A 25,511-nucleotide genomic window follows, 5' to 3' on the forward strand; every position below is an offset into this window, starting at 1 on the left:
CTTTCTATCAGACTTGATAGTTTAATAATTCAAAGCATTGTACTGTAACTACTGTTCCAATCTTGAAGTGTGCATTCTTAATTAGAAGCTTAATGTAAAATCTAAGAAGCACAGACACTGACATGACATGAGACAAGGCAACACTGCAATTCTTAAAAAACTAGGACATGACATTGTAGGGACATGGTAACTAATTAATTATTTTTAGGTATTTTAGGGTGTAATTTATTAGTAGCAATCACATTTTTATTAATTTTATCTACAAATAATTCAACTTCAAACATAAATAAAAAATGCAACTAAATGATAATTTTTGACAATAAAATATTGTATTTTTAACAGTAAATTGACCATAATGTACTAATAAATAATAATTTTAACAGAAGATTTATATTTTATAACAATTAATAATAAAAAATGAATAAAATCCAAAAACTTAACCAGACTATAATTTATTGGTAACTAACAATCTTAAGGATTTAACCAAAAATGAAATTACAATTTAAAACCCCTTGTCTTGATAGATACGAGAGAATAGAACTCTCTAGAAACAAAAACAAAAATAAAATAAAATAAAAAAATTTTTTTTTTTAATAAAAAAGTCAAAAACATTAGAGTAGAGAACAAGGCCAGGTGGGCGAGACCGCAAGAGAGATGTAAAGTTGATGGTGAGGAGTGATCTGCAACAACTTTGAGAAATCTGATGGAGGTGCAATGGTCCTTTTGGGTCACTGATCTGACACTGAGGATGGCCAACAAGGTGCGATGCTGCTGTTTGGATGATCTGGCAGTGAGAAAGCCAAGGATGGCTGGTAGCGCAACACAGAGAGAGTGTGTGAGAGAACTGGGGAGCTGTTTGAGAGTGTGAAAGAGAGGGAAGTTTGTTTTGAAAAGTTTTGTTCTACAGATTGATGATTGTTATCATGGTAGACTGGTAGGGAAGAAAATCATTGATTTTTTAGTTATTTATTTTTTTAATTGTCAGCTGTGTTGAGAGTGGGCTGCAACCATGTCGAGCCCGTGTCCCAATTAAAAAATAATTTTTTTGGTCGGACACTCCACAGGCGGGCATGTAAGCAGCCATGTCTGACACACACACACAACCATTTTCGTTGCGTCCATGCGTCCTAGTATAAAATAACCAGTAAAATTTTATCAGTCTGATTGAGCCAAATACTTTGAATTCGAGTTGGTATTATGGTTGTTGAGGCATTGCTCTCTTTGTTATGTTCATCCTGAGTGTTTCAGTGTTTGGATTGTGCTTCATGTTTGGCCTATCTATTGTCCTACTGCAGATTTTATTTTCAGAAGCAAGAGTATTGGGTCTTGGGCCAAGATTCATGTCCATTTATATTCAAAAGCTAGCTGTAAGTTGTTTCTGACTTCTATCTTCCTTAATTAAAAACCCTCTCTCTCTCTCTCACTCTCCCCCTTTTTTTTTCCCATTTGTTTTTCTCTGTGCTGCCCTTAATTTTTATCCTGTCATTCTATCAGATTGAGCGCCGGATATATTATGATGAAGTAGAAGGCTTGACTGTGGAATGGCTGGAGACTACTTCCACATTGGTGCTTAGTTTAGCTAACAAACGCTCTTCTAGGAGAGGTGGCCCTGGTAAATGGAGGGCACTTGAAGACATTGAATTTGTTGTAAGTCCATGTGATGTGAAAATTGAACTGGGGGTGTTTGGAGGGAGTTCTAGTGAACAGGTAGGTGATACTGGTGTTGCTGCTCAGGCTTCAGAGCCCATTTGCAAATCTGTCATTTCAAATACTGAAGTTGATCCTGGAGTTTCCCCCTCACAGTGCATCTCCTTTCAACCATTCCTGTAGTACTTCATGCAGTAGGTGGGGATGATGGTCCCCTTGATATTGGGGCAAGGCTTTACCTGAGCTCATATCTAAGGTAACTTGGGTGTTTGGTAGTGTCAAACTACTGCAACTGAAGGAGACTCTGTGGAGATGAAGATAACAGAGCTTTGTATGGAATGGGCAAGCTCTGTTGTAGATATGAATTAGTGTATAGTTCACAAGAGTTTTAGAAGAGAGAAAAATTTGTGGTTTAAGTCTGGTGATGCTTTATGAATCTATGATGCTAAAATGGTGGTGTAGCTGTAGATAATGGTGGAGGTTTTCGTTGTGGCTTTAACTTAAGTGGTTTTTCTGTTTTTTTAACAGATGCAGCTTGCCGGAATAGGCCCTTGTGTTTGTAGCCAGTTCCATCCAATATTTTACTTGTTGAAAATCTACCTTCAACTTGGGATTTGAGCTTCGAAGCCAAATTCATGCTGTATTTTTCTCCTTCTGACTGCAGCCCAATATATTTTTTGATTTTGGGTGGTCGGATCTAGTAACTTCAATTTGGTATGTTATTGCCTTTATTGTATTTTGAACTGTTAAAACTGGGTGACTGGCAGTAGCTCCCTGTCAGAATAATGTGTTGTCTTCTTTCCCTAGGTGAAAACTTGAACTGGAACTGTAATCATCTTTTGAAGTGCTGCTTGGCTTGTATTTCAGCTCAAGCGTGCAGCAGCACATAGATCTCTTATTAATGGATATTTTTTGTTGGGTATTAATTTAACAGTTTCTTTGAAATAGTAGGTGTGACAAATGGGCAGGTTGGGTCATAAATGAGTTAAGTGTATAATTACCCATTTATTCATTTATGACTCGTTTATATATAAATTAATTATCCATTACCAACCCAATTTATTTAATTAGTAGTAATCCACCCATTCAACCCAATATGACCCAAATACCTCTTAAACTACTTAAATATCCTCTTGACCTCCAAAATTACCAAAATCCTCTTAAATACCCAAAATGGCATAAATATCCCTACACTTCCAAAATTACCAATATATCCTTGGACATCCAAAATTATCTCCAAAGTCTCTAAAATGAGCAAAATACTGTCAAAATCTTTAAAATGAGCAAAATACCTATGAAATATCTAAAATAATCAAAATACTCCTGATATCTCTAAAATTATCAAATATGCTCAAAAACCACTAAAATGACCAAAATATTCCCAAAATCTCTAAAATGAGCAAAATACTCATGAAACTTCTAAAATGATCAAAATGCTCCCAATATCTCTAAAATTACCAAATATAGGTAAAAACCACTAAAATGATCAAAATATTTCCAAAATCTTTAAAATGAGCAAAATGCCCTCTAAAATCTCTAAAATATCCAAAATATCCCCAGAACTTAAAAATTACCAAAATACCTCAAAAACCTGAAAATGACCAAAATATCCCTTAAATCTAAAAAATGATCGAAATACCCCCTAAACTTAAAAAATGACCGAAATACCTTTGAAACTTTAAAATTACGAAAAATACCCGTAAAATCTAAAAGATGATCAAAATACCTTCGATACCTAGAAAATGACTAAAATACCCCCGAAACCTGAGAAAATTACCAAATTACCCTGTAACCTAAAAAATGACCGAAAAACCCCCAAAATCTATAAAATGACCAAAATACCCCCTAAACTTAAAAAGGACCAAAATACCCTGAAAACTAAAAAATGACTAAAATACCCCCCTAAAACCTAAAAATGATCAAAATACCCTAAAAATGATCGAAATATCCTTGAAACTTAAAAATTAGCAAAATACACCCTAAAACTAAAAAATTACCAAAATCCCCCCTAAACCTAAAAAATGACCGAAATACCTTCGAAACCTAAAAAATGACTGAAATACTTCCAAAACCTAAAAAATTACCAAAATACCCTGAAACCTAAAAAATGATCGAAATACCCCAAAACCTAAAAAATGACCAAAATAACCCTAAAACCTAAAAAATCGATCGATAAAAACCCTTGAAACCTAAATTATGACCAAAATACCCCTAAACATGTAAGATGACCGAAATACACCTGAAACATCTAAAACTACCAAAATAGAGGTTTGGGGTATTTTGGATGTTTTGAGAATATGTTCGACAAATTAAAGGTTCTAAGAGTATTTCAATTATTTTATAGGTTTCGAGGGAATTTCGGTAATTTTATAGGTTTCGAGGGAATTTCGGTAATTTTTTAGGTTACAAGGGAATTTCAATAATTTTTTAGTTTTTGGGGTTATTTTGATCATTTTTTCTATTTTAAGGGTATTTCAATAATTTTCTAGGTTATGAGGGTATTTTTGTCATCTTTTAGGGTTTTAGGGGTATTTCAATAATTTTTAGATTTCTTTTTGGTTATTTCGGTAAATTTCTAGGTTTCAGAAGTATTTTGGTAATTTTTAGGTTTTGGGGTATTTCAACAATTTTTTAGGGTTCAAGGGTATTTTGGTCATTTTCTTGGATTTTGGATTTTGGGGGTATTTTGATAATTTTCAAGTTTTGGGGGTATTTTGGTAATTTCTAGGTTTTGGGGGGGGGGATTTTGGTCATTTTTTGGGTTTCAGGAGTATTTTGGTCAATTTTTAGGTTTTGGGGGGTACTTTTGTAATTTTTAGGTTTCGATGGGGGTATTTTGGTCATTTTCTAGGTTTTAGGGGTATTTTTGTCATTTTTTGGGGTTTGGGGTATCTTGGTAATTTTAGGTTTTAGGGTATTTTGGTCATTTTTTAGGTTTTGGGAGTATTTTGGTCATTTTTTAGGTTTTTAGGGTATTTTGGTCATTTTCTAGGTTTCAGGAGTATTTTGATCGTTTTCTAGAAATTTAGATTTTATGTTGTTTATTTTAAATTTTAGATGGGTTTTAGTGGGTATTCAATAATTTTTAGATTTCTTTAGGGTTATTTTGGTAAATTTCTAGGTTTCAGAAGTATTTTGGTAATTTTTAGGTTTTGGGGTATTTCAACAATTTTTTAGGGTTCAAGGGTATTTTGGTCATTTTCTTGGATTTTGGATTTTGGGGGTATTTTGATAATTTTCAAGTTTTGGGGGTATTTTGGTAATTTCTAGGTTTTGGGGGGGGGGATTTTGGTCATTTTTTGGGTTTCAGGAGTATTTTGGTCAATTTTTAGGTTTTGGGGGGTACTTTTGTAATTTTTAGGTTTCGATGGGGGTATTTTGGTCATTTTCTAGGTTTTAGGGGTATTTTTGTCATTTTTTGGGGTTTGGGGTATCTTGGTAATTTTAGGTTTTAGGGTATTTTGGTCATTTTTTAGGTTTTGGGAGTATTTTGGTCATTTTTTAGGTTTTTAGGGTATTTTGGTCATTTTCTAGGTTTCAGGAGTATTTTGATCGTTTTCTAGAAATTTAGATTTTATGTTGTTTATTTTAAATTTTAGATGGGTTTTAGTGGGTATTGGTGGGCTTATCCATTAAGATCTATATAATTAAATAACCTAATGGGTCTATACCAATTTAGCCCAAATATTCAAATGCATTGGGTTAAGACTTGTCCAAATTAGGTGAGTAATGATGGGTGGGTTCATGGATATAGATAAAAATTGCCACATCTACTGAATAGTGATTCACTATTACCTTATACAACATTGTGCCAAAGATAAAAAGCAATTCTAATTAGTTTTTTATGCCAAGTTTTTGAAGAAGATACTTGTAGGTTGTAGTTTCCACCTCAAGCTTCTTGTTTATGAGGTCCTACAAAGCTTGGGGTATTATTTGGACGCCCCCCCCCCCCTCTCAAAAGAGATAGATGAACGAAAACTCAAATATTTTACTCTCCTTAAATTCGTAAGTTGTGTAATATGAAATTTATAGAAGGCATAAATTAATCAATATGAAATGGATATGTGGAGAACCCCTCACTCCTACTCTCCAAAACTCCCAGCCTCCAAAAGAGGTGGAAAAAAGAGAGAATATTATTTCAAAATATCTAAAGGTTTTGGCTAAGTTGGGGGCACTAGTTAAGTATGAATAATCTTGTTTTTTGGTTTCGTGCTTGTATATTAATGTGGTAATAAATATGAGAAAAAATTAGAACGTGTAAATACGCTGGTTTACACCCTCTAATAATAATAATGTGACATTTCATATTTTTACTATATAAAATATAGAGCACGATGCACACAAATACACAATTATACCCTCAAAAATACATAATATAATAAAAATTAAAACCCACATGACCAGAAAATCAAAACTCAAACTCATTGTGTGGACAACCAGCCCAACAATGAGCCGTTGGTGATGGTGACGGTGACGTTGCCAAGCTTTGCTTACTTTGGAGAGTCATAAGGACCTAAGTACTGGCATTGGGGGGTGTAAACACCCTTCAGTTGCTATTTTACAACTCAAGACAGTAAAAACCCACTCCATCCGGGTTTTATACTTTAAAAAAATTGCAACCTATGAATAATAAGGTTGCATATATACAACCTTACTATTCATAGGTTGTAAAGAAAAAAAATAATATTTAAGTGATAAGTTTTTGTTTTTTGTTTTTAATTATATTTTTAAGGAGAGAGAGAGAGAAAGAGAGAAAGAGAGAAGCAATAAGCTAGAGGGTGATTCGAGGAAGGTGGATTGAGCTAATCCATAAATTGAGTGTGCTACTGTTTATTTGCATTTTGATTATAAGCCAATTTATTGCTTTTTTATTTATTTATTATTGAGATTCGACGTAATTATAATATGCAATTGCACTGTGTAATTAAACCCCCTCTCTCTCTCTCTACTAACACTTTAAATCCTAGCCATTTATCACAATTGCATCAAGTTTAATACTTTTTTTTCCCTACCATTTGCAGGTCCCTTGTAAGTTTCTGACTAATTTTTTTTAGATTTTTACCTTTTTATTATCTACAATACTTTTCAACAAAAAAATTATATAGGTTGTTTTCAAAATATAAAAAACAACGGTTTAAAAAAAAATCCTCAAATTAAAGGCGCCAAAAAGGGTGGAAAGTCTCTCACTCTCTCTAGTCTGATAGTCTCTACTCTACTCTCTACAGTAAACCTAATAATAAGTAAGAAAGTAAGTGGGAAGAGAGAGATGACATCAGCAATAGGATGGTACGGACCCCTCATCGATCTCTCCGAAGCCTCTCTCCACGTGGGCGATTTCGTTCAGCTCCTCGTTTTCGTTCACCGATCAACTCCTACTGTTCAGGTCGAATGTTATTTCATTTGGATGTTATTCATTTTTTGTTTGTTTGATAGTTTATTAATTGAATTTTGGTATTGCAATTAACGCAGTACAAGTTATCAAAAGGCGGAGGAGGAGGAGATCATGTAATAAGGACAGAAATTCAAGTGGGTGACAACACACGACCATTTTTTCCTGTCTCCCTATGGCACAAGCAAATGCAATTATCTACACCTGGTGATGTCATTTTGTTACAAAGTCAGTTCTATACTCTAATTTGCTTATTAAGATTGCAACATTTGTTTCATTACTCATTAAAAATAAATAAATAAATAAATTATATCCAAATTAGTTTCTAACGTGCCCCAATTTAATTATTACAATTTTTGGTGTTAACTGTTAAGTGACTCATTCATAATACTCAGCTCCAAAAGTAAGAAAACTTCATCATGCCCAATATCACATTTTTCTTTTCTTTTTGGTTGGGTAGAAATTCCAGCTTTTTTTTATTTACAACTTTTTCAGGATCAAAGACCATAAAAAGCTTGATGTTTTTAAAAGCTTAATAGATTCTACATTTCCATTTTCTCCAAAGGGCTGCGCTGCACTGAAATATCTAATTCTATTTTACATTATCTCTAGGATACAATTACTCACATTGGATTCTTCTACTTCAGAATGCATTCTGTTGAACGTGTTATTTTGGTTTTAAAATTTGGTTTGATTTCTGACATAATCTACTGTTAGAGTTCTGTTAAATAATATTATTAAGTTTACCTTTTTAACATCTTTTTTTGAACTCAGATGTAAAGATTGCAAAATTTGGAGATTTTGTTGAGGCCAGAACTGTCCAATGCTCATCGTTGCAATGTTTAATCCACCCTCATGAATCAATTTTGTCAAAGGGTATAGCACTAATACTACGATATGTTATTCTTCTACTTAAATTTCAACTGATTTTAGATCTTTACAGCTAGGAATCAGCATGTAATTAGTATTAAGTTAATTGAGATTAAAAGAAAGACATGTAAAATATTATATTTATATTTGTAGGCGTTGATGATTTAATAGCAAATTGCCGAGTTGGGACAACAACAAAGGAAAAGCTTACGAGAGTAATAGAATGGTTACAGCGGTCTGGATCCACTCTTTGCAATCTTAACGTGCACAGTGATCAAGTATTCTATTTACCCTTTTATGTTTACCTCTATTTTCAAATTTGATATAATCTATTAATGTGGCTAATAATAGGAATCTGTTGCTTATGGAGCATGGATGCAATTTTCTTTTAAATGAATCAATTTGTGGAAAATGTTATCTTCTTCTTTTTTGGTGGTTATGAATCTGTGTTGAGTTGTGTCCAAGTCATTTTATTGCATGCATATAAATTTGGCCATCGTTGCTACTTTGTTTTTTGGTAAATGCTTCTTCACTTTGTGGTTCTGTTGTCTATACTTGGCTTCTTTTTGTAGTCCCACTGGTCACTCTAATTCACATAAAATGAACAGTGAGTAAAGTCACATGTTCTGCCTTTGGCTTCTTGATTTCATGTTTACTCTGTGGTATATATTATGCATCTTATGATATCATATTTTGAACCCATTTTGGTTTTCTAGGTAACCACAGATTCCTGCATGAAGATACATTCTTACCCTGATAAAATATCTCACAGTTTGTGTTAAGCTCAAAACTGTGTGGGATATCAGTAGCATTTCTGCAATTGACAGATACTACTTTCATTTGGAGAATTATATTACCATATATGATATGCTTATGCTTATAAAGCTTTGATGCCCCCAAGTGTTCTCATTGCTTTTCTATTGCTTGTGACCCTGGGTGATAAATGGGTTGTTTGTTTGTGTTGGTTTTTCAATATTCAATCATATCTGCATCTTCAGTTCTTGTCTGGCCTTCATGTTAGACTGCATCATTTAACTCTTTGGAGGAAATTACTGATAACAACTTGTGCAGAAAAAGGGGCATTTTTTAAGAAACTGGAAAGTGCTGGAAGAGATGAAATCTAGGGACTGTTATTCCCTTTCCGAAGTAACTCATCTATCCAACTCCTGCAAGGCAGTTTTCCATGCATCGGTTGGTGAAATTTTTCTGCCATTTACTCAGAAACCTCTGGGTGATTCCGAGAAGGAAAAGATGTTTATCAGCAGGAGATTATATAAAACAGGAGACACTAGTTTAGTAGAGGATCTCATTTGCACAGGCTGCCAGCTTTGTGGTTCCCCTTTGGATTTGGAGTACAGGTATAAAACATTATATTTTATGCTTTGTTGCAGTGGCAATCTATAACATTGAATATCTTTTGCCTTTCATTGTAGCAAGTCCATGTTTGAACAAAATTCCATTCCACGATATTGCTCAGAAAGTTCAAACCGCCTTCATGCAGTGAGCTTGATATATAGGCCCCTTATGGTATGGTTTTGTTCTTGTACTATTTTGATTTACATATTATTTTCCTCATTAAAACAATAAAGTTCCACACCTTTTTTCCTTGATGGAAAACCATGTGTTCACTGAGGTTACCCGCGATTATTCTTTGCTCTGACTTCAATTCTCCAATGTTTCTTCAGAGTATATGGTCATTTTCACATGACCAACATCATTTAGCAGTCATTCACATGCTTTAATTAAAATGATGAAAAACTCGGAAAAAAGCCCAAAAAAAAAAACACTGAAATGATGAAAGGGGAAGTACTAATCATTTTGGATTCATTCAGTAGAGCTAGACAAGGACTAATTGATATTAATATATTATCTATTGGAGAACTGCAGAATACAAAGCCAACAAAAGTACGAGCTTGTATTTCTCATATGGATACCTAATTCTTGAAATATAAGGTGTATGCCAAGCAGAAAAGGATGGGATCAACCATCACTTGATATAGAAGACGAATGATTTTTGAACCTAAAACCTTCTAAAATATGTTTTAAAAAAATGGACTTGCACCATTTCTATGAATATAAACAATGGGCAGACTAATTTATTATTACTGATAGGATGAAGATTGCCTGATAAACTAGTGTGCAGGCAGAATTTCTGGTTTGATGCCCAATCCTAATGTTATTACATTTTGTCCTTTTCAGAGTACTTGAAACCAATAAACTCAAACTCAAATGGCATTTTCACTAGGTGGGTGTGAAATGAATTGCTGGTTTGATGCCCAATCCTAATGTTATTACATTTTGTCCTTTTCAGAGTACTTGAAACCAATAAACTCAAACTCAAATGGCATTTTCACTAGGTGGGTGTGAAATTACCCCCCCAAAAAACCATGGAATACAGTGTATGAGATCTCAACAATCTGGTGACTTAGAAAGCCAAAGCTTTCATGGAGATGGACCTTAATGGTGGTTTATATCTTATTAGAAAAACTCAACAATGGCTAATCAATCATCCACCAAAGGATTTGATAGGGGGACCTTTTATGTGGTTGCGGATTCCTTTTATTTGTAAATTAAATTGTCCTCCTTTCACTGTTTCAGAAAGGAAATCATTGCAGAGGCTGGATAAAATATATATCTCATTAACAAAAACTGAACGAACATCCAAATGAACTTATAATAATTTTATTTTAGATTCTTATTCATTATCAACATTAATCATCTTGCAATTGGTAACTACTTTAGATTCTGTTAGTTTTTGCATGTTCTTATATGTTTTCAACGTGTTAAGCTAATCTTTGCATTCAACTGCAGTTGTATGTATGGGATGAATCAGAATACTTGCCCTTACTTGTCAGGAACAAGGCTGCAGAAATCTTGTTTGGAAACATTAGGGCTGAAAGGGTCTACTTATGCTATAGAGAGGAAAAGCACGATTGGCAGCCTGATCCAAAAGATGTTCACAAGGACAGGCATTTTTGCACTAGAGTCTCAAATCACCCCAAAGCTGCTGCTGGATTTCCAGGTTCTTTTTCATCAGATCCAGAGATGAGTCTCAAAGGGAAGGGAAAACAAAGTTGTGACAAAAAGATGAACCTGTATTTCATTTGGTTATTTTTTCTAAAATTGTTGCTACAACAAGGAAAGAACAGTCCTTTGAAGTTTGAAGTCACTGTAAATGCCAGCTTAGATAGGGAAAATGGGAGGTTTCAAATGGTTTCCATGTCGATGCCATGCTTCAGAGCAAAATGATCCAAAGTACATTTCATTCCTGGAATCTGTGGAATTTATGTTACAGTATCTTCTTATATGGATAACCGTTCAAAAAAATCCATTATAACATACACGTGCGAGTCATGCGACAGATGAGTTTAATTACCTTGACAGATTAAGAATATGAACACAGGGAAGTACTTGGAGATGTTTAGCCAATGCTCTCTTTAAGCGAGTAAAAATCATTGTAAATATAAGATGGTCAACTTGGCAACTAAGCATTTCAATGACCTCCTCTTCCAAATTAAAATATGATCACAGGGCAGTACTTGGAGATCTTTAGTCAATGTATACAGCTCACTTTAAGCAAATTATAGTTATCATGAAATGTAAGATGGTCAACTTTACGTTTATTTGTAACTAAATAACTTGCAAGTCCTAGTAGGGTCATTTTTTCTATGTATTAGCTTATTCTTTGACAAAAACTTTACTTGTAATTGGGTAGATCTAAGTTGAGTTTAATATATCAAGAAGTATGCTACTTAGAGACATCAAGTGGTATCATTAAAAACATGAAGATTGATTCAAGAAATAAGTGAAGAAAAGCCGTTTCATTAAATCTTGACACAAGCTCAATTTGTCGAGAACTACAAATTCAAAATTCTCAAATATGAATTTCGGCCCAGGATGATTTAAATGATTAGGGTTTCTCTCTCTATAACCCTATTCATATATATATATATATATATATATATAAAAGTCATCAAGTATGGAAACTGAAACCTAAAACTCATATACTTTATGTGAAGCTAGTGCATTTGTTGGCCATAGAGTTTTGTAACCAAGTGCTTCCTGATCTTCATCGTTTATAAAGTAAAGAACTTTGCAACCAACAACAATAAATTAAGTTGCTAAAGTTAGTCACATACTAGGATCCGTGCAAAGGAATAGTTACAGATTGGAGATTTGTGCAAAGTAAAGAAGTTTGCTACAAGATCAAGTTTAATTGGGGATTGCAACCAACAACAATCAATTAAGTTGCTAAAATTAGTCATATACTAGGATCCGTGCAACGGAATAGTTACAAATTGGAGATTTGTGCAAAGCAAAGAAGTCCGTTATAAGATCAAGTTTATTTGGGTATTGAAGCGAAAGTTCAACTATAAGTCAGTATTTTAGGATAGGCCAGGGTAATGGTAAAATTCCTCATACTTATTACTGCTTGATTATTGATTAATGGATTCTTAGAGTAATAGCATTAAATTCATCCGATGAGATTTTTGTCTTACAAGAGATTTTCTCGATTCATCAACTAATAACCGAGTTATTTATTTTCTATTGCATATTAGTTATTTGGTGATTTATTAGTGCCTCTTTGATTTATTGGTGATCTATTTTAACCCAACAAATCCACTTATTTTTCAAGTGATTTAGAGATTTTTCATGGTGAACTAAATGTGTAGAGATCACCTGCAGAAGCATATTCTCAGCTAAACAAACCAGGCCCTTTCTCCCGTCTCCAAACAATAAATCAACATAAAGTGACACAAAAACTTAAGTATTATTAGCTGAATAGTTTTGCAGCTGATTAGTTGGAGTTTACCGCCAACAACTCTAGAGTGATTTTTAATGCAATGAACAAGTGAACATAGAAATCATAGGAAAAGAAATTTTTTTCACTTATCAAAGAAATATTCATCTTTTACAGCAAAGCAAGTTGAAACAAACTGAAAGCTTCCGAACATGAGGCATCTGACTATAAGCTTGACATCAAGACTCTGCTCCAGTCTCAGCAAGAGAAGCATCAGCTGCAGAATTTTGAGCTTCTAACAGCTGCATCTGGCGTTCTGCATGTTCTCTTTCGCAGGCAGTGATTCCCATGATAATATCAAGCATCGTACCAGTTGTGCCGAAGAACACAAGGGGTGCTGGAGATTTCCGTTTTATACCCACTGGAATTGCTAGCAAAGCCCCTGCTACTGAAAATACCCATGTGCCCAGAGCGCTGCGAGCATTTGACACTCAGTAACAACCATCACATTTTTATTTATAACACTCAATATATTAAAAATAGAAAAGGACATTTATCTACCATGTCAAGCAAACACCTGAGATATGACCCCATAAAATGAAAACAAGATAATGGTTTTTTGCTTTTCATAAATAAATAAAGGATAGCAAGGGTTGGGAAATAAACATTTTGATAGAATTTCTAGTTTTTCTTCCCTTAAAGTAATAGATGGATGAAACTAGCAAAGCAATCGAAATGAGAAGCACAAAGCTAACTCCAGAAAATTATTATGCCAATTGGCCATTTAAAGTTAGAAAGGTAGGACTAGGAGGTGAGGATGAAGGAGGTTCAAGATATCAAACTTTTAATCACACAAACACACCCATTTCACTGTACTCTTGGTTTAACACAATAACATAGCAAGAAAGATAAAAACGAATATAATATATATATTGATGATGCCGAAAATAGTATCACCAGTGAGTCACACGTTCCTCGTACGATCAAACGGCACCTGCACAACGAAAAGGAAGAACCTAGCAGAGAGTACCGGTGTGGTACCGGCCAAACACCCTCCGAAGGTCAAGTTAGAACTATTCTCACTGCTCTAGAGTGCTAGAGAGGGTAAATTATGCGTACCTCAGTTTGTGAGGATGCTTGGGCTTTTATACTAGTAGAAGGTTGACCTCTTTACCTTGGAGTAGAAGTCCTTTCCTTATAGGAGTCCTTTTGAGCGTATTTTACGGGATCTTTTCCTTATGGGGATCCTTTAAATATTATCTAGCGTGGGAAGCAAGTAAACTTGTGCCCGGTCCGTCAGCCTCAATTTTCCTCCGTCACCTTTGTTATACCGTTAGCATTTGAGCCGTCAACCACGGAGTCAGCTGATCCTATGACCGTCAGCATAAGCACCGTCTACTACGCCCAAAGAAAAAGTATTAATTCGTCGGCTTTATGTCCGTGTGGTTTAAGCTCTCCTTTTATCCTCATCAGTTGCCCCCTACTCTACATGTTCGACGAGTAAGACCGTCAGCATGTGGAGTTAGAAGATGATTAGAGAAAAATCAAATATGAACGACTCCTCGATCTTCGAGCTATTAAATGCAAGGTCACGTGGCATTCAGTCGTTGGCCTCGTTTCTGGGCGCGGGCGTCGTCTCGTCTTCCGTGCGTTTTCTCTCCTGTATAAATACCACGCCCCTTGACTCATTTCATCATTTCAACCTCGCTGGTTTTTTAAGAGAGAATCCGTCACCCTTACCTCCAATTTGATCCGTCAGCTGTTATCAACACCGTCACTTTCAAGGTCGTTCCATCCATTCAAGATCTGCTTCACCTGTAAGTTCTTCTTTCCTTCTCTTCGCTTTTTTCTCCCTTTTTTATTTTTGTCTGAAAAAACAAAGTCAGTCTAGGAACTTAGAGCATATCCGTCACTTGTAGGTAGTCAGATGTCGAGTGACGCGTCGAGTGATCAGTCATCAGTCCGCGATGGAGCGGGCTACGATGAATTCTTTGGCTCAGGTCAAGAGTCCGACGGCTTTTCTGAATCGTCAGGAAAGGAAACGTCAGCCCAGTCCCTTAGTATTGATGTAGAAGGCCAAGTTGAGGAAGTTAGGGATAAAGTGTTAAGTGAGGTTGAGGTCGAGAGGAGAGACGAGGAAATTTGTGTGGACGGGAACGGGGATGAAGGCGACGAGGAGTCGGATAGTGACGGGAGTAGGGACGAGGGTAACGAGGTTAGTAGTGACGGAAATGAGGATGAAGGTGACGACGAGTCCTGTGATGGAACTTCAGGGAGTTCTGGAGGTAACCGTCCCTTCATCCTCCCGGAGGAGTGGGCCGTCAATAAATTCCTTCCAAAGATGAGCAACAGAGTTTTTAACGAGTTGCGTACCCGTTTCCAAATCCCAGACCACATTCCTATCCGTCTCCCTCGAAAAAATGAGAAGTGTTATACAGGGAGGACTGCTGATGTGGGGATGTACGATGCCATGTTTGCTGCTGGCCTTAGATTACCACTGACGGCTTTACACCGTCAGCTAGCGGATTTCTTGGGATTGTCCGTCAGCCAAATTGCTCCGAATGCCTGGAGGATTTTTATTGGTGCTGAGATCCTTTGGGGTCGCTTGAGTGGGGGGAACCGTCAGCTTTCGCTAGACGAGTTCTTTTATTGCTACAGACCCCAGCATAAAGTATCTGCCAAGGGGACCTACCATTTTGCTCCACGTGAGAAGAGCTTAAGATTAGTGTTTGATATGCCAGACTCCAATAGAAATTGGAAGAATAGATTTTTCTTTGTTAAAGGGACGGATTGGGTGTGCCGTCCAGGTGAGTGGGATACACTGCCTGGCGGTTATTTTGATAACACTTGGGCCTATATTAGGGAGTCAGGTTGCCCCCTTGTCCTTCTTCTTACCGTCTCTTTTCATTTATCAGGGAGTTTTCTTGAGTCCGTCTCCTTTAACACCGTCTATTCCCTTTTATTTCAGCTAGCGCTCGCCCGGAGATATCTGACGAACAAAGGGAATTTATCCGTCGGATACTTGGCATACCGCTTGAGCAACGGAAGTGTAGGGACTTAATCACCCTAGACACTCTCCATTTGTATTGTGGGGGTCCAGAGCCGACGGTTGAAGCTCGGAAGTTGGAAGAATTTTCTCGTAAACGTAAGTCGAAGCCTTACATGACCCGTCGGTTTATTTCTTTCGTCGGCTATTACTGATCCGTCAATTTATTTTGTGTAGAGATGGAAGCTGCGAAGCAAAGGGTGAGGGCCGCTGCAGCCCGTAAGAAGGAGGAGGAGAAAGCTAAGGGAAAAGAAGGAGCGTCAACCCCTCATTCCTCTTTGAAGAGTTCAGTTAAGAGGAAGGCTGACGGAAAGGACGATCCTCCTTCTAAGAAGGTAGCTGTCAGTGCTGGGGATGTGCCTTCCACGAAGTCGCCTCCCAAGTCTGGTCACGGTGCTGGGAAAGGAGTGATGACCTCTTCCGGTCCCGTCATTGAGGGACCCCGTTGCTTGCTGACCCACAAGGATTATGCTGTTGAGGGGGTAGAATCCCTCATAAAACAGACGGATCTGGACCCTTGTGCTCAGCTAGGGACGGAAGACCTGGGGGCGTCAGCTTTCTTTGACATAGCACGGGTATGCTTTTTACTTTGATTAATTTAATGTTTGCCTTGCTTTATGGCTGACGGTTTTACTTCCTTCAGGCCTTGGTTCGTGTAAAAGCACTTCAAGACCGGTGCGTGGCCAAAGAAGGCGTCGTTTCTCGGGTTAGGAGGCATAACGCCAATCTGATGGATCAGCAAGCGCAATATAAGGAGGCCGTCCGTCTCTTAAACTCAGAGCTGAAGGATGTAAAGGAGAAGTTGGGGGAGGCTGAGGGTCAGCAGAAGAAGCTTGAGGAGGAGGTTTCATCCTTACGTGCACAAGTAGAGACGGCTGGGACTGACGCGGTCCAAAAATTCAAGACAACCCAGTCATTTATTGATTCCTGCGCTGATTATTACGGCACAGGTTTCGACGATTGTCTGAAGCAGGTAGCGTCAGCTTATCCAGAGTTGGATCTATCCGGAATTACCATGGATGCCTCCGTGCCGATGACTCCTGCTCGTGAAACTGTTGCTGACAAAGGTGACGGACCCCTTAGTTTGGACTCTTTGCTTAATGATGCCGGAGTTATTTTGGCTCAGCCAGCCGTCACTATCCCTGCCGAGTCTTCAGATGCGGCGCAAATTGCCAAGGATAAAGCTGACAGGGTCTCCAAGGATGTTCCTGCCACTTAACCCTGGCTTTTCTATTGTAATTTTTGAACAATGTTTTTAAATGCCCTTCCGTTTATTGGGCTTTTTACTTGTAACTCTATCTTCCCCTTTTTATGGCACTTGGAATCCGTTGCTTCGAACACGTATGTTGATTCTAATTTCTTATGGTCCCATTTATTTGACGAGATTGTTACCTTTCGATTTTTTAGCCCCCTTTTTTTGTCATTTGAACGGGCTTTGTTGGTTTGAGAACCACGTTTGTAAGTAGGGTCCTACTTTTTCGTTAGACCGTCATCTATTGGACCGTCTGTATTATAGGTCCGTTAGTTCTAGGACTTGGTCCATACGATGATATTTTCATCTATTTGATCGTCAGCTTTTTAGCCTCCGTTAGTCCCTTAGCCTTGATGTCTTTGACATCCTTTTTGGCCCGTCAGCTTTTTAAGCCTTTGGTGTATCTAATCACCTTCATTAGTCCTTTGTTTTTTAGGACCTCGTCCATATGATGATTGTTTCATCTTTTGGACCGTCGGCTTTTTAGATTTCCCGGACCGTCGGCCTTAGCCTTGATGTCCTTGACATCCTTTTTGGTCCGTCAGCTTTTTAAGCCCTGGTGTATTTAACACCTTCACTAGTCCTTTGTTTTTTAGGACCTTGTCCATACGATGATTGTTTCATCCTTGGGACCGTCGGCTTTTTAGATTTCCCGGACCGGCTGCCTTAGCCTTGATGTCCTTGACATCTTTTTGGTCCGTCAGTTTTTTAAGCCCTGGTGTATTTAACACCCTCACTAGTCCTTTGTTTTTTAGGACCTTGTCCATACGATGATTGTTTCATCCTTGGGACCGTCGGCTTTTTAGATTTCCCGGACCGGCTGCCTTAGCCATGATGTCCTTGACATCTTTTTGGTCCGTCAGCTTTTTAAGCCCTGGTGTATTTAACACCTTCACTAGTCCTTTGTTTTTTAGGACCTTGTTCATACGATGATTGTTTCATCTTTGGGACCGTCGACTTTTTAGATTTCCTGGACCGTCGGCCTTAGCCTTGATGTCCTTGACATCTTTTTGGTCCGTATGTTAGTAGACCGTGGAAGCAAAATACACTTTAGTAATTTCCGAAAAACTCCTCTTATTGCCATGCATTCAAATAAAAGTAATAAAAACCAAGTCCCTTGGGCTAAAAAAGAAGAATTGTTGCAAAAGATTAAAGTAAATGATAGTTCTGAGGAGTGAGACTAAAGTCTTGCTGGAATGTAAAATAAAAAATTGAACTTCGTGCTGTCGCTCCTACTGGTAGTATCTTCGTAGGTGCTCGGTGTTCCACGGGTGCGGCAGTTTCTTTCCTTCCAATGTCTCTAGATGGTATGTGCCTTTCCTTTGCCACGACGTAACTCTGTAGGGTCCTTCCCAGTTGGGGCCGAGTTTCCCTTGGGCAGGGTCCCTAGCGGCGCCCATGACCTTTCTAAGAACAAGGTCTCCAACCTGGAAGTCCCTGTGTCGAACCCGAGAGTTGTAGTGTTTAGCCATACGGTCCTGGTACCGAGCGAGCCTTTGTTCTGCTGTTGCCCTGATTTCGTCTATTAGGTCCAACTGTAGCCGCATAGCCTCGTCATTTTTGTTTTCATCGTGGTTGTGCACCCTGTAGCTTGTGAGCCCAACTTCTGCTGGAATGACCGCTTCGCCTCCATACGTTAGTCGGAATGGTGTTTCTCCTGTGGGTGTCCTTGCTGTCGTCCTGTAAGCCCATAATATGCTTGGCAATTCATCGGGCCATATACCCTTTGCCCCCTCGAGCCGAGTCTTGATAATCTTGAGCAAGGATCGGTTCGTTACTTCAACTTGGCCATTAGCTTGAGGGTGGGCGGGGGAGGAATAGTGGTTCTTTATTCCTAGTTGCGAGCAGAAATCTCGAAAGGGGTCGTTGTCGAATTGCCGTCCGTTGTCCGAGACGAAGACTCTAGGAATTCCAAATCTGCATATGATGCATCTCCAAACAAAGCTTCGTACGTTTTTCTCCGTGATTGTGGCCAAAGCTTCAGCTTCTACCCATTTTGTGAAATAGTCGATGCCTACCACCAGGAACTTTAGCTGTCGTGCTGCTGTAGGGAAGGGTCCCATAATATCTAAGCCCCATTGTGCGAACGGCCATGGGGCCGTCATTGGGGTCAGCTCTTCGGTTGGTTGCCTAATAATGTTGCTGAACCTTTGGCACTTGTCGCAGGCCCTGACGTAGGCTTCGGCGTCCTTCTGCATGGTGGGCCAATAGTACCCTGCCCGCACAAGCTTGTGTATCAACGATCTGGACCCTGAGTGATTTCCGCAGATTCCTTCATGTACCTCTCTCATGACGTAGTCAGCTTCTTCCATATCCAAGCATCTTAAATATGGTCGGGAGAAACCTCTTTTGTAAAGGACGTCTTTTATCAGGACGAACCTTGCTGCCTGGACCTTGAGTCTCCTTGCGGCTTCTTTCTCGTCTGGTAAGACCCCGTTTTTCAAGTATGAAATTAACGGCGTCGCCCAGCTTCTGTCGGAGCATATTTCCTGCATGTTACTGAGGTTTATTAGCGGAGAAAGCTGTATGAAGGAGAGTACATTACCAGGGATGACCATTTGTTCTGCTGAGGCGGCTTTCGCGAGGCGGTCGGCTCGCTCGTTTTCTTCTCTAGGAATTTGGACAACTTTAGCTTCTAGGTCATCCACTCTCGCCTTTACTTCACCAAGGTACTTCTTCATCTTTTCGCCCTTGCACTCATAGTCTCCATTTATTTGGTTAGTGATGACCTGTGAATCGCAGTAGATGACTACCCTCGCGGCTCCTGCCGCTTTGGCGAGGTCGAGCCCTGCTATCAGAGCCTCATACTCTGATTCATTGTTAGTGGCAGGGAAATCAAGACGGACCATACATTCAATGGTGTCTCCTTCGGGCGATAATAGCACAATGCCGGCCCCTGCGGCTTGTCTGTTAGATGACCCGTCCGTATATATGCTCCATTGAGGGGACTCTGCTGCCCCCTTGTCTTCATCATGAGTGAACTCAGCTATAAAGTCGGCGACGACCTGTCCTTTGATGGCAGTCCGTGGGCGGTATTGAATATCAAATTCGCTCAGTTCTATGGCCCATAATGCCAATCGTCCCGCGGCCTCGGGACTGCTCATTGCTCGCCTTAAAGGCTTGTCAGTCAGGACGTTCACCGTATGGGCCTGGAAGTACGGCTTGAGTTTGCGGGCTGCCGTAACCAATGCAAAGGCAAGTTTTTCCATGGGCGGGTATCTTTCTTCGGCCCCATGAAGCGCTCGGCTTGCGTAGTACACGGGCTTTTGCACTTTCTCTTCTTCTCTGATCAAGGCTGCGCTAACCGCCGCGGGGGAGACGGCTAGATAGAGAAAAAGCTCCTCTCCTGGCTGCGACGGGCTTAGTAATGGTGGGGAGGAAAGGTAAGCCTTCAGTTCTTCGAACGCTTGCTGGCATTCGTCAGTCCACTCGAAGGATTTCTTCAATGTTCGGAAGAAGGGTAAACACTTGTCCGTAGCCCTTGACACGAACCTGTTTAGTGCCGCTATCTTTCCGTTGAGGCTTTGTACCTCCTTCACGTTTCTTGGTGGTGCCATATCCAGGATGGCCTGGATCTTGTCCGGATTTGCTTCAATGCCCCTCTGAGACACCATGAATCCTAAGAATTTTCCTGCCGTTACTCCAAAGGCACACTTTCCTGGATTGAGCTTCATATTGTAGGAGCGAAGTGTGTCGAACGTTTCTTTGAGATCTCCTAGATGATCTTCCTCCCTTCGGCTTTTCACCAACATGTCGTCCACATAGACTTGGACATTCCTCCCAATCTGCTGCGCGAACATTTTGTTCATGAGTCTCTGGTACGTTGCGCCTGCGTTTTTTAGGCCGAAGGGCATCACCTTGTAACAGAAGAGGCCTTGGCTGGTTACGAACGACGTTTTCTCTTGGTCGGCTTCATGCATTCGGATTTGGTTGTACCCCGAGAAGGCGTCCATAAAGCTCAGCAGCTGGTGTTGAGCCGTGGAGTCTACTAGGATATCGACCCTCGGGAGGGGGTAGCTATCCTTGGGGCAGGCCTTATTGAGATCGGTGAAGTCCACGCACATCCGCCATTTCCCGCTTGCCTTCTTGACCATCACCACATTTGCTAACCAGTCGGGATAGTATACTTCTCTAATAAAACTTGCTTCCCGTAACTTTCTGACTTCTTCTGCTATGGCTCGGTCTCGCTCGGGGGCAAACACTCTCTTCTTCTGTCTGATAGGTGGAAAGGCGGGCGATACGTTCAACCTATGCACCATGACTGAAGGATCTATTCCCGGCATATCTTCATGATCCCACGCGAATACGTCCTGATTGCGTCTGAGGAAGGTTATGAGCTCCTGACGGATCGTGGTGTTAGCGAGCGTTCCAATTTTGGTCGTTCGACTAGGATCGGAATTGTCAAGGGGTATCTCTTCCAACTTCTCGACCGGCTCTGTTACCGTCCGGCGCTCTTCTATGCTTAAAGCCTGAACCTGATCCTCCATTTCCATCATGGCTATGTAGCATTCGCGTGCGGCCATCTGACTCCCGCGCAGTTCGCCTACTCCGTAATCAGTCGGGAACTTGATCATTAGGTGATAGGTGGAAGTTACTGCCTTCCATGAGTTGAGCGTGGGTCGCCCGAGGATAGCGTTGTAGGCTGATGAGCAATCGACCACCAAGAATGTCACGTCCCTGGCTATTTGTTGAGGGTAATCGCCTACAATGACGGATAATGTGACTGCGCCTAATGGGAATACCCGGCTCCCGCCGAAGCCAACAAGCGGGGCGTTGGTTGGGATCAACCGCTCTCTGTCGATCCTCATCTGCTGGAACGCTGTATAGTATAGAATATCCGCTGAACTGCCATTGTCGACCAGCACCCGGTGCATGTTGTAGTCCCCCACACGCAGGCTGACGACGAGCGCATCGTCATGTGGATGGTGAAGGCGTCGCGCGTCTTCCTCTGAGAATCCGATTATGGGACCTTCTCTCCGTGCTATCTTCGGCACGACTCCCGTCAGCTGAACATTTTGTACCATCCGAAGATAGGTCTTGCGGGCTTTCTTGGATGACCCGGCGGCAGCCGTTCCTCCTACGATCATCCTGATATCCCCGATCGGAGGCCTCGGTCGCTCATTGTCCCGTCGGGGGTGCTGGTCTTGTGCGGGGGGATCCGCTCTCTCCTTGCTAACGAATCTCTGCAGCTTTCCTTGTCTGATAAGGGCCTCAATCTGCTGCTTGAGGTCATAGCAATCAGCCGTGTCGTGGCCGTGGTCGCGGTGGAAACGGCAATACTTATCCCTGGAACGTTTGTTGGGGTTGCTCTTCAGTTTTCCTGGGAACGTCAGAGCCTCTTCGTCCTTGATTTGCATAAGGACTTGATCCACCGGGGCTGTTAGCGGAGTGAAGCTCGTGAACCTTCCCCCCATTGGTCTAGGGCGTCTTTCTTCCCTCCGGTCTCCTGTTCTTGTCTTCTTGCGGCCTTGGTCCTGCCGATTGTCTTCCTGTCGTTCTCTTTTCCTGGGCTTCTCTTCCCGAGCTAATAGGGCATCTTCAGCGTTCATATACTTCGTGGCGCGGTAAAGAACTTCCGACATGGTCTTAGGGTCGTTTTTGTATAGGGAAAACAAAAACTTTCCCTTCTTCAAGCCATTCGTGAATGCCGCAACAAGGATCTTATCGTCGGCTTCGTCGACTGAGAGTGCCTCTTTGTTGAAGCGGGAGATGTAAGCCCTTAAAGTTTCATCTTCTCGCTGTTTCATGCTCATCAAGCACGCTGTAGACTTCTTGTATCGATGGCCTCCAATGAAGTGTGCGGTAAACTGAGCGCTGAGCTCTTTGAAGGTGCCGATGGAGTTTGGTGCCAGTCGGCTGAACCAAATTCTCGCTGCGCCCTTCAGTGTTGTAGGGAAGGCCCTACACATGATGGCGTCCGCTACTCCTTGAAGGTGCATTAGGGTCTTGAAGGTCTCCAGGTGGTCCAGCGGGTCCTTGACCCCGTCATAACTGTCTATCTGTGGCATGCGGAATTTGCTTGGTAAAGGGTAGGAGTTGACGGTGGCGGTGAACGGCGAGTCAGTTCGGTTGACAAGGTCGTCCAGGTCGCTTGATACTCGTCCCTTGAGAGCATTCATCATGACCTCCATTTGTTCCTTCATGGCCTGCATCTCCGCGATAACAAGTGGCGGAGCAATCTCTGCGAGGGAGGGGATGCTCGTGTTCTGCCGTTCTGGTTTGCTCGGGGCGTTGCTGGCCTGGGGGCCTTCCTGATTTCTCCTGTCGGCGCTAGTTCCCTCTTGATCTGCTCCTTGGTTGTTGGGGGCTGCATTCTTCTGTCTCAGTTGCTCTTCTAGGTCGTGATTTTGTTTGGTGAGGCGCTCTACGGCAGCGGCGAGTGTCCTCACCTGTCTTTCAAGAGCAGTCGTAGGGGCTTCTTCTTCTTGAGCGTCGTTGGTAGTCGCCATTGAGCGAGTGAGTACCATGTAACTCTTTTGTCTAGGAAGCGAGAACGTGCTACGCTTCCCACAGACGGCGCCAACTGATGAAGCCGAAAATAGTATCACCAGTGAGTCACACGTTCCTCGTACGATCAAACGGCACCTGCACAACGAAAAGGAAGAACCTAGCAGAGAGTACCGGTGTGGTACCGGCCAAACACCCTCCGAAGGTCAAGTTAGAACTATTCTCACTGCTCTAGAGTGCTAGAGAGGGTAAATTATGCGTACCTCAGTTTGTGAGGATGCTTGGGCTTTTATACTAGTAGAAGGTTGACCTCTTTACCTTGGAGTAGAAGTCCTTTCCTTATAGGAGTCCTTTTGAGCGTATTTTACGGGATCTTTTCCTTATGGGGATCCTTTAAATATTATCTAGCGTGGGAAGCAAGTAAACTTGTGCCCGGTCCGTCAGCCTCAATTTTCCTCCGTCACCTTTGTTATACCGTTAGCATTTGAGCCGTCAACCACGGAGTCAGCTGATCCTATGACCGTCAGCATAAGCATCGTCTACTACGCCCAAAGAAAAAGTATTAATCCGTCGGCTTTATGTCCGTGTGGTTTAAGCTCTCCTTTTATCCTCATCATATATATATATATATATATATATAGACACACTGACTTGGAGACTGAGCAGTCCTCAAGATGCTTCTCTTGGCCTGACATTTCTCACTCTCAGCTACTTCTACTTATTGGTCCACTTCAACCTGTTTCATTCTTTCATGTAATTAAGATCAACCATTAAAATGTATAGCATATGTAAAATTGACTATGTGTGTGTGTGTGTTTGTTTTGATTGTGAATTATGACAATTTGAAATGAATGTAGAAAAGCAAAGATAATTTTATTTGTGAAAGCTTTTAAGCAATACCCAACAAGTGTTCTTACTCCATTGATTTCTCTAATTTGTATGGGATCCCTTGGATGCAAATTTGGAACTAGTAAATCATACACTTCATCCTTGAGTACCTGTCATCACATCATACTACATCAAGCAAATAAACTCAAGTAGTGAGGCGAAAGAAAACAAAATGAAACAAGCTAACTAGAAGTATTTCTTTTACCCCAATAAATGAGACTCTAATCACAAATTCTATTGAATCTTTCCTCACTTTGACTCTTTGGAATATGTCTTCCATTACTTTAGGTATGACTCCTACATTACTTCCCTCCCCTGAACAGTTAATCCCCATGGTGTACGTCTTCCACGACCCCATCTTAAAAAACGCAAATAGAGTAAACTCAGCAATGTATCAAAACATATTTTCAAATGTATCAAAACATATTTTCGAGTGTTCTAACTCTATAAGATAAAATAAAAAGTTATACCTGGCCATATGCAATAACAGTGGCATTATAACCACGGAATAGAGCATCCACAAGAGGAGAAACACAATCATCGTATAATGTAGAAGCAGGCAAGCTAGTACTACCACCATAAACATAATCGAAGGTGAAGGACTCCAAACCAATTTGCACCTAATTTTGAACACCAAATTTCGAGCTCAATCATACACATATCATCAAATTCGATTAAAACTAATTTTTTAAAAATCAAGTACCTGAGGCAGAGGTTCACCATGAACCACTGAAATGCAATCTGTACTATCATCTGGCTTGATACTAACCACGACTCAGACGCATTGTGAACTCCTCACTTCCAAATTCTTCATCTCCAAAACTAGAGAGATTGCGAGAGATCGATGGGCTTTTGGTTTTGTTTGGTTTTTTTTTTTTTTGAAATGAAACACAGAGAGAGAGAGAAATACAACGATGTCAATGCTATTGTTGCTATTAGTTTGAGAGTGAGTTTGTGAGAGTTCGAGAGTTTGAGAGAGTTTGAGCTTCATAAAAGAGTGGTTTGGTAATTTTAATATACAGGCAAAAATACATTGTTGCTCCCTAAAGTTTGTCTTAAACCCATTTGGTTCCTAAAGTTTCAAAGCGCATTTGGTTCTTAAAGTTTCAAGTGGGCATTATTGAAAAAATCTCTCTCTCTCTCTCAAGTTGAAAACTCTAGCCACCCCTAGGCTCAATAGGTGTTTCTAACTCATATTAACGCCAAAGAGAAGACTACCTAAGGATTTCAA

The 25,511-nt window shown here is 40.2% G+C and overlaps 4 protein-coding genes across 7 annotated transcripts; 3 read left to right on the forward strand and 1 right to left on the reverse strand.

Moving 5' to 3' along the window:
- Positions 1-567: 567 nt before the first annotated feature.
- LOC115960371 (inactive exonuclease DIS3L2-like) lies at positions 568-2,594 on the forward strand. The gene is made up of 2 exons (XM_031079240.1): positions 568-1,367; positions 1,495-2,594. Exons 1-2 carry the CDS (start codon positions 1,227-1,229, stop codon positions 1,828-1,830), a joined length of 477 nt encoding a protein of 158 aa, XP_030935100.1. The 5' UTR covers positions 568-1,226; the 3' UTR covers positions 1,831-2,594.
- A 4,205-nt stretch (positions 2,595-6,799) lies between these two features.
- LOC115959477 lies at positions 6,800-11,247 on the forward strand. Its single transcript, XM_031077894.1, has 7 exons — positions 6,800-7,030; positions 7,117-7,264; positions 7,811-7,912; positions 8,060-8,184; positions 8,978-9,264; positions 9,340-9,433; positions 10,718-11,247. Exons 1-7 carry the CDS (start codon positions 6,914-6,916, stop codon positions 11,153-11,155), a joined length of 1,311 nt encoding a protein of 436 aa, XP_030933754.1. The 5' UTR covers positions 6,800-6,913; the 3' UTR covers positions 11,156-11,247.
- Positions 11,248-12,771: 1,524 nt separating this feature from the next.
- Positions 12,772-25,060, reverse strand: LOC115961001. 4 transcript variants are annotated; one of them, XM_031080046.1, is made up of 6 exons: positions 24,984-25,060; positions 24,751-24,900; positions 24,486-24,638; positions 24,310-24,390; positions 24,044-24,128; positions 12,772-13,121 (listed from the first exon to the last, which is right to left on the reverse strand). In XM_031080046.1, exons 5-6 carry the CDS (start codon positions 24,085-24,087, stop codon positions 12,887-12,889), a joined length of 279 nt encoding a protein of 92 aa, XP_030935906.1. In that variant the 5' UTR covers positions 24,088-24,128; positions 24,310-24,390; positions 24,486-24,638; positions 24,751-24,900; positions 24,984-25,060; the 3' UTR covers positions 12,772-12,886. The 4 variants fall into 4 exon arrangements, with proteins under 4 accessions (XP_030935906.1, XP_030935908.1, XP_030935909.1 ...); XM_031080048.1 differs by lacking the exon at positions 24,486-24,638; XM_031080049.1 differs by lacking the exons at positions 24,486-24,638; positions 24,751-24,900 and having other exon boundaries at positions 24,984-25,057.
- LOC115961000 lies at positions 15,076-17,133 on the forward strand. The gene is made up of 2 exons (XM_031080044.1): positions 15,076-16,268; positions 16,337-17,133. The coding sequence occupies exons 1-2, from the start codon at positions 15,873-15,875 to the stop codon at positions 16,910-16,912; spliced, it is 972 nt and encodes a 323-aa protein (XP_030935904.1). The 5' UTR covers positions 15,076-15,872; the 3' UTR covers positions 16,913-17,133.
- Positions 25,061-25,511: the final 451 nt, after the last annotated feature.

The sequence above is a fragment of the Quercus lobata genome, chromosome 9 (genome assembly GCF_001633185.2).
Source record: "Quercus lobata isolate SW786 chromosome 9, ValleyOak3.0 Primary Assembly, whole genome shotgun sequence".
NCBI classification, from domain to species: Eukaryota; Viridiplantae; Streptophyta; class Magnoliopsida; order Fagales; family Fagaceae; genus Quercus; species Quercus lobata.

Coding starts and splice junctions, on each gene's coding strand:
- LOC115960371 (XM_031079240.1), top strand. CDS start 1,227: ATGTTCATCCTGAGTGTTTCAGTGTTTGGATTGTGCTTCATGTTTGGC. Junction 1,368..1,494: donor TTTATATTCAAAAGCTAGCT/GTAAGTTGTTTC, acceptor TCATTCTATCAG/ATTGAGCGCCGGATATATTA.
- LOC115959477 (XM_031077894.1), top strand. CDS start 6,914: ATGACATCAGCAATAGGATGGTACGGACCCCTCATCGATCTCTCCGAA. Junction 7,031..7,116: donor GATCAACTCCTACTGTTCAG/GTCGAATGTTAT, acceptor CAATTAACGCAG/TACAAGTTATCAAAAGGCGG. Junction 7,265..7,810: donor TGATGTCATTTTGTTACAAA/GTCAGTTCTATA, acceptor TTTTGAACTCAG/ATGTAAAGATTGCAAAATTT.
- LOC115961000 (XM_031080044.1), top strand. CDS start 15,873: ATGGAAGCTGCGAAGCAAAGGGTGAGGGCCGCTGCAGCCCGTAAGAAG. Junction 16,269..16,336: donor CTTTCTTTGACATAGCACGG/GTATGCTTTTTA, acceptor TACTTCCTTCAG/GCCTTGGTTCGTGTAAAAGC.
- LOC115961001 (XM_031080048.1), bottom strand. CDS start 24,087: ATGTCAGGCCAAGAGAAGCATCTTGAGGACTGCTCAGTCTCCAA. Junction 13,122..24,043: donor GAGGACTGCTCAGTCTCCAA/GTCAGTGTGTCT, acceptor AAATGCTCGCAG/CGCTCTGGGCACATGGGTAT.